This window comes from Mus pahari, chromosome 3 (genome assembly GCF_900095145.1).
Source record: "Mus pahari chromosome 3, PAHARI_EIJ_v1.1, whole genome shotgun sequence".
In the NCBI taxonomy this organism is placed as follows: Eukaryota; Metazoa; Chordata; class Mammalia; order Rodentia; family Muridae; genus Mus; species Mus pahari.
Genome location: NC_034592.1, coordinates 59721127 through 59732445, shown reverse-complemented (window position 1 = coordinate 59732445; position 11319 = coordinate 59721127). Strand labels below are relative to the sequence as shown.

The 11319-nt window shown below is 39.3% G+C and overlaps 1 protein-coding gene across 2 annotated transcripts in view; it reads left to right on the top strand.

Moving 5' to 3' along the window:
* The window catches only part of Chn1 (chimerin 1), a 150584-nt gene that overhangs the window by 89348 nt on the left and 49917 nt on the right, over positions 1-11319 (top strand). Inside the window, exon 1 of one of the 2 annotated variants that reach the window (XM_029536309.1) lies at positions 773-796. The exons of the other annotated variant lie outside the window; for it this stretch is intronic. Coding sequence (XP_029392169.1) covers positions 788-796 — 9 coding nt within the window. The 5' untranslated portion in view covers positions 773-787. Of the gene's footprint in view, positions 1-772; positions 797-11319 lie in introns of those variants that run through there. 2 annotated transcript variants of the gene reach the window in all.

The window sequence follows — 11319 nt, the reverse complement described above, 5'->3', positions numbered from 1 at the left end:
AGTGGCATTTAGCAGCTCACCTAGACGTAAATTTCCATTCTTAAAATACTTAAGTCTTTCAAAGTTCATCAGCCTGATGGTAAACTTTGCTAATGTGTATATTACTTTTCAGTCTTAGGGACTTGAAGTACTGACACTTAGGTACTTTAGCAGTAGGCTAGTTATTTAACTTGACAGGACCTGGCATGTCCCTTGTATAAAGTAGAAATGGTAATCCCGGGCTGGTGAGATGGCTCAGTGGGTAAGAGCACCTGACTGCTCTTCCGAAGGTCTGGAGTTCAAATCCCAGCAACCACATAATGGCTCACAACCATCCTTAACAAGATCTGACACCCTCTTCTGGAGTGTCTGAGGACAGCTACAGTGTACTTACATATAATAAATAAATAAATAAATAAATAAATAAATAAATAAATAAATAAATAAATAAGAAAGAAATGGTAATCCCAGTGGCAGGACACTAAAATGTACACCACCTACAAGATTCTCACTGTTCTGATTATATTCCGACAGTACTGCATGTCAAACTCCCAGGACTCTCTTGTGTTGAGGGGCAAGTAAAACTTACTTATAGAAAACAGTTACCACTGGGAAGTGTCTCTCTCCAATGGTACATCATTAAGGACCATTTAAAAAGTATTCTTTGTTTAAACTGCATGCATCTTAAATAGAGTTTACTTAGAAATCTCACTGAAAAATAGATTTATTTTATTTACAGGTGTCATCCAACAAGACAGGGATGATGACCTGTTCAACAGCTTGAAACACTGATTCCCTGTCCCAGTGGATGACATTTGTAAGTAAAAGTAATCATGCTTAATTGATTCAAAGTAAATAGTGACACAGAAGTATTACAAATATTTTAATGGATCCTTAGTAGTTAAATCCCTTACTTGTCGAGTCTTACATAAGAGGCAAAAGGTGTTGGTTTTGCAGAAATTGGAGTAGTGCTATGGGCGGGATGCTGGTGTTGACATTAAGAACTGGTTACTGTAGATGTGAACTTAACGTTTCTGCTTGAGGCAGCTGCTTCATTTCTGTGAAAACATCTTTCATATTCCACACAAGAGTAATCGACTATTCAATTATGTGTCATGAGGAAGAAAAAACACAGGACACAGTAAAAAGTGTCCTGGAGTCTTTTGAAAGATAAGAGTTGTTAGCTATCCACCAACTAACTGCACAACTCTGCAGCCGTCAGCTAACCTGTCAGTACTTGAGAGAAGAGGTTCTCTATAAAGGCGGAATTGCCCAGAATTCTAGTAAAAACACATACAAGGGCTCAGTACACATACAATTTAAACAAAATTTAGACCTTTAAAACTAGTTTCTTTTTAGTTGATTTTCAGTGGTGACCTAATGTGATTGCAGCTCTCAGATAGTGCTCCAAAGACTACTTGAGTTTTCTGCTGTTCTTAAGAATAGTTTTAGAAAATAATGCTTCATGCAGTTCCCCTTGGTAAACGTTGGTATGGTGATTGCTCTGTTTTATAACTGAAGGATAAGAACCCCACAGGTGTGTTTGTCGTGGTCCTTAGGTCAGTTCTGTCCTGAGCTTCTATAAATAGTTCACTGTATGTGTTTGCTGTATAGTTTCATGGCCATGAGCATTTTAATGGTCTACTGTATGGATTGTTGCATAGGGCTTGCTATGTATTTTCATGGCCATGAGCAGTGTTGCCACAGGAAGTGAATCCAAGCCAACTCTTGTTCCTAGGAAACCTGGTAGCCTACTGTAATGGTCACAGTTTTCCTTCCAAGTGATAGCTATGATATTTTTCTCATTTACTACTCAATTCAAGCATTTCCTGAGCTTGAAAAAATAATTATAAACAAGAAAGTTAAAGCATTGTTTAGATATAATGGTGAGGTTGCAGCGTGTGAGGAGGTCAGACTCCCTCTCTTCTACAGTAGTTGGGTTTAGTCACACTGCACAGGGCTGGTTCATTAGTAACTTCTTATTCTCTTGGAACTGAATTTGAATAGATTCTTGTTCCAAGTAATAGATATATGTGTGTCTGTACAGATCATGGATCAATAGATTCATTCAGTTGTTTTGTTTTTATGATAATTTCATACTAATTAAATTATTAATTTATTAATTTTAAGTCTTTTGGAAAACATGTTGTAGAAAATATTTCTTAAGCATTAATAATATAAACTGAGAAACAAACCATATATTTTGCATTTCAGAAACAACACTGTGAGTCAAGACATAGTCTTAGCAGAATGTCCTTAGCTTTGGATCAGTTCTCTAGACGTCAGCCCTGTCACGTGAAGATGGCATGGGTGTAAAAGCCTATGGTGCAGCGAAACTTCAGTAAGCTAACCTGTTCCCTCTTCATGAGCCTGGCCTCTTTCTACACACACACACACACACACACACACACACACACCTGGCCTCTTTCTACACACACACACACACACACACACACACCACACCACACATCTGTATATGCACACATGTTTATATGTGTGTATGTATTCCTTTCTCTAAGGAAGTTTAGAATAAATGCAGCGTCTTACATGTTACCATTAGTTTGATTTTAAGGAATTTCTTTTACATTGAAATTTTAATTTTGAAAGAATTCTTTAGGATTACCAGGCTACATATATTTGATATTGGAATATAATTGATACACTGCTAAAAGTTATTGTTTACTACTAGAACCTCTGGATACCTCTGTAAACATCCAATTCTTTGTTTCTTGGGACAGACAGAGGGTGTAGGCAATCTGGTGTGCTAATTGCCCCCCCCCCTTTTTTTAACTTTTCCTAAAAGGTATGTAGCATATTATCTATATCTACACAGTCTCAATTTGAAAATCAACAGACTGGCTGCTTATAAATGTAATCTTAAATAATACAGTTATTGAGACTAGGGAAATAGCATGAAAGCAAGCTTCAGAAGTCAGTCTCTCTCTCTCTCTCTCTCTCTCCCTCTCCCTCTCTCTCCCTCCCTCTCCCCACATTCTTTGTCCCATGCTCCTTTTCTTTACCTTGCATGAGGCTGGAGATGTGGCTCAATGGTTAAGAGCAGTACCTGCTCTTCTGAGGTCCTAGGTTTGATTCCCAGCACTCACGTGATAGCTTACAAGCATCTGTAACTCCAGTCCCAAAGGACCCAGTGCTCTCTCTAGGCTTCTGTGGATACTGAATGCACACTGTCTTAGCTAGTGTTTCTATTGCTGTGATGAAACACCATGACAAAAAAGCAGGTTGAGGAGAAAAGGGTTTAATTGGCTTGTACTTCTATATTGCTGTTCATTATTGAAGAAGTCAGGATAGGAACTCAAACAGGGTAGGACTCTGCAGGCAGGAGCTGATGCAGAGGCCATGCTGCTAACTGGCTTGCTCTCCAAGGATTGCTCAGCCTGCTTCATATAGGGCTCAGGACCACCAGTCCAGGGATGACACCACTTACAGTGGGCTGGGCCCTCCCCCATTGAGAAAAATGCCTTACAGCTGGATCTCAAGGAAGCATTTCCTCAACAGAGGTTCGTTCCTCTTTGATGACTCTATAGTTTGTACCAAAACCAGCCAGTACACACATGGTACACAGGCATACCTGCAGGCAAAAACAAAACAAACAAAATACAAAGAATGTTTTCTTGTGCACCAGCTGCCCTCACACCCCTGGTCCTCCTGCTTCTACTCCTCAGTGCAGGATTGCAGATGTAAGGCACCATGCTGAATTTCATCTTCCTCCTCTTCTTTCTTAGCCCTGCCTTCAGCCATCTCAGACTCCACAAATTTACATGCCCAAATTCCTATTGTAGCTGTCTCAAGGGTCAGCTCAGTTTCAAGGATGAGCACTCTTTCACAGAGCTCTCCAATGTGGTAGGGTTGCTAATTACCATGCTTAAGATTTCTAAGAAAGCTACAACTTCTGCACAGAACTTTAAATAGTGGGTCATCCTCTGTAAGTTACTCTGCTTAAGATAGCCCAGTTGTTTTGTTTTCCAGGATCCTGCATGCTCATTGTGTATCAGTTAAGTGATCTTGAACAAGCCTTTAAACTTAACTTTCGTAAATGTCAGTTCATCCCAATCTGATGATAGCTTAGAGATGTCACTAGATGCCATTGCACTGATTAGTATGAAACTGGGATTTTTAGATTTATTAATTTTATTTTATGTATATGTATATTGTGCTCACATATGTCTGAGCATATATACATGCTTGATGCCTGTGGAATTCACAGTCTCCTGAAAATGAGTTACAGACAGTTCTAAGCTGACGTGTGGGTGCTGGGAATCAAACATAGGTCCTCTGTAAGAACAATGAGTAAGTACCCTTAGCCATAGAACCATCTCTCTGGCCCTTAGTATATATTCCTATGAGAATTTCTAATATGGTCTTCCTTGAAAATGTAAAACACTAGCTACGTGACATATTATTGTTCTCTTGGGTCAGATCAGCCAAGAGAACCAAAGCCAAATGCATAGGTACTACATAACCCCCAGCCTGTACTACAAACATAGCTTGAGGTTTCTCTGGGAAATTATTTCTGTGTTCTATCTTTTCTGTCCACAAAAACATCAAAAATCTCCTAATTGCTTCATCCAGAAAGTAGAGCTTCTCTCTTAATAAATAATATGGTGATATTTCTTGTCTTAGGTTTTATTGCTATGAAGAGACACCATAGCTGCAGCAACTCTTCTGAAGAAAGACATTTAATTGGGGGCTTACAGTTTCAGAGGTTTAGTCCATTATTGTCCATGGTGGGAAGCAGAGCATTCAGACAGACATGGTACTGGAGACCAAGCCAAGAGAAATGACTGAAACACACTTCTTTCAACAAGGCCATACCTCCAACAAGGCCACACCTCCAACAAGACCACACCCTACTAGTGCTACTCCCTATGGATCTATGGGAGCCATTTTTATTTAAACCACCACATTCCACTCCCTGGCCCCCATAGGCTTATAGCCATATCATAATGCAAAATGCATTTAGTCCTACTTCAAAAATCGCCATAGTCTTATCACAGTGTCAGCACTGTTTAAATGTCCAAAGTTCAAAGTCTCTTCTGAGACTCATGCAATCTCTTAAATGTAACCACCTATATAATCAAAATCAAAAAGCAGATCACATACTTCCAACGTATAATGGCACTGGATATACATTATCATTCCGAAAGGGAGGAAAGGGAGCCTAGAGAGGAAATACTGGACCAAAGCAAGACCAAAAACCAGCTGGGCAAACTCAAAAATCTGCATCACCATGTCTGATGTCAAAGTGTTCTTCATCTCTCCAACCCTTTCAGCTTTGCAAACTATAACACACTTCTCTCTCTTAGACTGATTCCACTCCCTGTTAGCATCTTTCCTTGGCTAGTATCCCATGGCTCTGGCATCCCTATCATCTTGGAGTCTCCAGGACAATCCAGGCTTCATCTTCATAGCTTCCTGCGGTGGTCTTTCTAGGCCTTCGTGCAGGGACACCCCTGCACATGCTTGGACTCAACAGCTTTCCTTTGTTGAGGAAGGAGATTCCCTAACTCTTTTCTTCTACCCTTGAATCTAAACCAGAGCCACATAGCCAAAGGCCAAATACTGTTGCTTGCTGCAGCTGGAACATGGCCCCTTGGTTCAAATACATCTTCATTAGCTTTCTGTTTTCCATGATTTCCTTCATTGCCTAAGCTTGGCTGTTCTGGACCTCTCTCTGTAGACCAGACTGGCCTTGAACTCAGAGATCTGTCTGCCTCTGCCTCTGCCTCTGCCTCTGCCCACCTCCCCACCTCCCCACCTGCCCACCTGCCCACCTGCCCAGAGGCTGAGCTCAGCAGGAGAGTTCCATTAAATTTGAGGCCATCCTATGCCACATAGTGAGTTCCAAGCCAGTATAGGCTACAGTGTAAGTCTCTGCTGCAAAACATAGAATCAAAAAGAATGTTGTTGCTTTACCTTTCTGTAAATCTCTCTAGACTCTACATAACACTAAGGGGAAAGAGGTTCTCAGATATAGTTCTTCACTCATTCTATGGTGACACATTGTTTAGACTGAAGTATAAGAAGAAAAATCTGACCTTATGCAGTTGGATAGGTGTTTTAGTAGCTTTTTCAGATAATAGTGCATGATTCTCTTTGATACAGTGCCATAATAGATATGTTTCCAAATGGAATCTGAAATTGCGTCAGTGTCTTACTTAGTTAAACTGGAACCTCTCAGTGTGTTCTGAGCTCCGAGTGGATCTGCCCACTGTACGTGATTTTGCAACATGCATTAGTCATTTGGAAGACGCTGATTGCCTCATAGCGTTCCGTAGTTCTTACAATTGTTGACACATTTATATAGTATCAAAAAGCACATCTGTTGTGATATCACCATTCATCTCTTCAGAGAAGTCTTGTTAAATATCGAGAATCTCTCACATTCAGGGTAACAGACACAACTTTCCAAAACTGTGTTGCTTGAAAGCTTGCAGTTTGTTATTGACCTGTTTTCCCCAGATGGATGGCTTGCTTCATTTATTTTCCAGATCAGAACTTCTTAAACTTTTCTAACATGACCACATTTCACCCAATTTTTTCTTCACATTGCCCCAGGTATATAAGTATATTAATAACCTATAAGTCAAACATTTCTGATAAATCATAGAAAATTAATTTAAAAATAATTTATATATATAATGTTAATACTTCTTATAGACTAAAGCAAGTTTGCTTAATAAGATGAGTATATTTTGCTTTTATATAATGCTTGAAGGAAAAGCAGTTAGATGCTTAACATTTCCACATATAATTCATATTTTGCTTTTATTGTTAGTGTTGAGAATGCTGCCTCCCAGGAATCCACAGTCCAGAATGTAGAAATACTCGTGTTTAGGGCCATTTCAGAAATTGTTGGTAGTGCTGACTAATACCAAGCTTCATTTCATGACTTATTTTCATAGAACTCATCAGCAACTCAAACTACGACTTTTAAAATCAAGTACCTCAATATAATATAACCCAAGGATATACTAATTTGCTCCTTAGATGCTGAGGTATGACAGATAAACCATTACAGTTCTCTAAGAGTGGAAACATTGAATGTCAGGGTACAGTAGTCTTTTGTCTGATTCAGAGTTATTTCAAGTAGCATTTGTTGTTATGTGTAGCTAGGCTACACGCATAGTGCAACTTGTATATGTTGTGCGTTCAGAACCAAGGCTAAGTGCCGTCTCACTCCCCAGAGCTGTCAGGTCCTGACAAACACCAGGTTCATTGCTCACTGTTATTCATCAGAAACAGTACCTTTAGTATAATGTAATGCATGCAACCTTGTACTCAGGGTATCAAAGAACTGGCTCTTATAAAAATGAGAACAGCTACGTTGCTAAGATATCCCTGAGATTACAAGTTTTCTCTCCTGTGTGTTTTCAGCTCGTTGCTTGGTAGACATTTTGGTTCTCAAATGAGAATTTGAAAGCTTTCTACTATATTATGGGCTTTTCTGGTGAGATTAATTCTGATATTAACATTGTAATTTTAGATATGACATAAACTATAGCAACATTTGTAACATTCAACTGATAATGCAGTTTGGTATTTTGACAGTGAAAAAATGCAATAAGTGCATTCTCTTAAGTTCTCTAGCTAGCCCTTTCCTTTTTCTGTGTCTTCCTTGCTTTTGAAAATGATAAATAATCTCATCTCAGAACGAGTTGCTGGTTTGAGTTTATAGAAGGAAAAAATGATCAAACTTGGAACTGTACTTACTAAGGATAGGAAGTGCCCACATTCTTTTTCCTTCTAATCTTGTCTTAACATTCATCCTCACAGTTTTTACTGATGAAGGAATTTTCCTAGAACCTTATGTTATTCCTCAATGTTATTCCAAAAATAATCATTTTGGTCCTGTAAATGGTCTTTAAAGATGGAGACCTGTGGTTCAGGGCTGCCACACGTCGTCTTACCTCAGGTGGTTCATGCTCCCTCTGTGCTACAGATATTTCCAGTTCACTGTCTCCTTTGGTCAGCAGTGTTGCTAAGATACTTCTGTCATCACAGATTTTTCTCTCCAACATGTTTCCAGTTCATTGTCTGCAGCCATATTGACTGTCAAATGAAGAAGCAGTGTTTAAAAGCCCTTCTTTCTTGTATCCCTGGCCAGCCACTGGATTTTTCTAATAGCTGAAAAACAAAAAGTATGTTTTTAGACATTTTCTTCATATTAAATGTGACTTGACAGTATACAGGCAGGAGCTGAAGCAGGTGTCCAGTGTAGCATTTATTTTACTTCCTTGTTCTAAGCCGTTACAGTGATAGAGCAGCCCTGGTGGTGTCCACACTGTCCGCAGGCGGTGTCCACACTGTCCACACACATTCCCCCCAGCATGTCCGTTTCCAGTGCTTGTGTATGTGGGGTGCTGAAAGTTCATGCTTTGCCTACGTTATGTACATGCTGCGTGCCTTGTCTCAGCCTCCTGATGTCTGTCCTGGGGAGGTCCTCTTCATTCCAGCTCTCTGGGAAAGAACAGACTTCCCTACAGTCAGTCCCTCTTAGAGACTCACCTAAGAGCTGTTGTTGTAGTAGTATTCCTTCCCTAAGATCCTAGCTAACTGTTAGGTTGATCTGAGACTCATTTGCACATCATCTGACTCAACAGCCATGCTCAATGTATTTACTTAAAACATAGTTTAACTCTTCATGCAAAGAAGCGAGGCAGCCTTAAGAGGAGATAAATAAGCTGCAGCCTCCTGACTACATGATTTCTGCTAAAAGGACTGTACCATGTGTTTGCATTTTGAGAGTGTTTAAAGGCACATCCATCATGGAAGAAAACAAAGAGTGATCTGGAATGTAGGGGTGGAAAGAAGTGACCTGTCCCAGAAGTCCCAGGAGACGATGAAGTAGTTTGGAAGTAGAGTATAAACAGATTAGCGGATGAATTTAGCCTTTCTCAGAAAGTGGGATTGGGCAACTAAAATAGGATGAAAATATCTATTATTTACTAATATGTACTTCAATTGTAATTAATTTATAAAATCTATATTATTATGTTCATATCTGGCCCTTGTGAATATAGCGTGTGCCCCTGTTTTCTGGTATTCACTAATTCACAACATACAGTACTCACAGAAATACTTGATTGAATTTAATTCATGAGTGCTCAGTATGTTCCTAAAGGCCCTTCTTTGTGCATCAATATTTAAGGAGGAGAAATGTTGTGCTTTCACACAGCTCTTACCATTGCCAGATAAAACACCCTACAATGGCATCACCACTACCCCATACCATTTACTCTTAACATGCATCTTGACTGTCCCAACATTTTTAAACATGAGACATGATGTACCTCATCTATTTAGATAGTATGTGACATTTCGATGTTAGGTTACTGCTAGGGAAGCAGTAAAACGAAGACCACATTAGAAGTTATGATCTGACTCTTGTAGCGACTGAAACATTTAGAAACCCAGAAGAGTCTAAGTTTCCTATAAAATGTAAATATTTATTAAATTGGAAATGTCTTTAAGAATTTACAAATCCTAAACTACAAATCTGTAATATTTGACGTGAAGTCCACTTGGAAATTTTGGTCAGGCATTGAATCTAATAGATACCATAATCTACATATAGCAGTATTAAGTGCCTAGTGATATAATATGCTTAAAATAAATGATTTAGGATTTGTGCTACCCTTTCAAGAGTGCATGTTAAAAATAGATCCTATGAGAGACACAGTGGTCAAGAAAAAAAGACAGAATTTGTAATCCCAGCCACCTGGGCTCAGGCTGTGTTTGCACATCTTAAAGCAATACGGCTTTCAACAAGATACTTAATTTCTGAACTCGTTTTGTCATCTATAAATGACAGTTGACATACCTGACTTACTGCTTTTATACCTAAATGACATCATGCATGTAACACCCTTAACTGGTACATGTTGTTGGTTAGTACCTTGAAAGATCTTCTTTTGGCAGTCGTGGAGAGAAGAATGAGATTACAAGTTATAATTCAGGGGATGAAGGTAAGAATCATCTGAATATTGGAGTGGGATGTTTTTGAATCTACAAATCTTTTTGTTATAACTTTCTTCAGTGTTTACATTCCATAGAAATTGCAAGATTTCACTATACTAGAACCAGAAACTCTGGTGCTTAGTCACTCCAAAGTTAAATCAGTTTCACCACTCCCCTGAGCCATGGGGTGGGCCAGCTGCTAGGATGCTGATGTGAGGTGTTCTAGGGATATAAGTCTAACTTAGCATGTGTGTTGGGCCTGTGATATATGTAGTCAGGATGTTATAGAGAAAGACGGGCTCCTTGTGTTGTGTGAAGTCTCCAGGAAAAAGTATTTCTAGAGAGCACCCTTACCACAAATGAGTCCTGACATTCAGTAGTCGAAGATCTATTCCTTTGGCTTAAGCTTCATTCCTATTAAAACACACACACACACACACACACACACACACACACGTACTTGTGGAAAAAAATATAATCAGTCATTTGTATTTGATGTGTGATGGTTGTTTTGTGGTTGTTTTTGTTTTTGTCTTGTCACCTTGATGCATGCTAGAGTCATATTGGAAAAGAGAACCTTAGTTGAGAAAATGCCTCCATCACAGTGGCCTTTCGGCAAGTCTGTGGTGCATTTTCTTGATTAATGATTGATATGAGAGTATCCAGACCATTGTGGGCAGTGCTGCCCCCAGAACAGATGGTCTGAGTTGTCTAAAAAAGTGAACAGAGCAAACCGTGGAGAACAAGGCAGTAAACAGCATCCCTCTGTGATCTCTGCATCCATTCCTGTCTCCAAGTTTCTGCTGCTTGAGTTCCTGCCTTGGTTTCCCTGCGTGATAGACTGTGATCAGAAAGGGATGAGTAAACCAAATAAACCCTTTTCTCCCCAACTTGCTTTTGGTCACCATCTTTGTCACAGCAGCAGGAAGTGAACTAGGACAGGGTGAATAATTTGATGACTCTTTTTCCTGTAAGCAGGCCTTGATGAGGTTATTGTTTGAACATAGGAATTTTCATAATTTAAAATTGCGACATCAGGGTTAGGTTAAAATTAGAGAATACTATTGCTTACAGCAATGGTTCACAGCTTTCCTAATGCTGTGACTCTTTAATACAGTTCCCCAAGTTACTTCATTGCTAGTTCTAACTGTAATTTTGACACTGTTATGAATCATACTGTAAATATCTAATATGCAGGATATCTGATATGTGACCCCTGTGTCCATAGGTTAAGGACCACTAATTTACAATGTGTCTCAAAGTTTACATAGTATAAGATAGTGGTCTTGGGTTTTTAATTCATGCCATAGTCACATAGACTACTAGGCGTAATCTCAACATTAGAGATCCTTGAGTACAAGG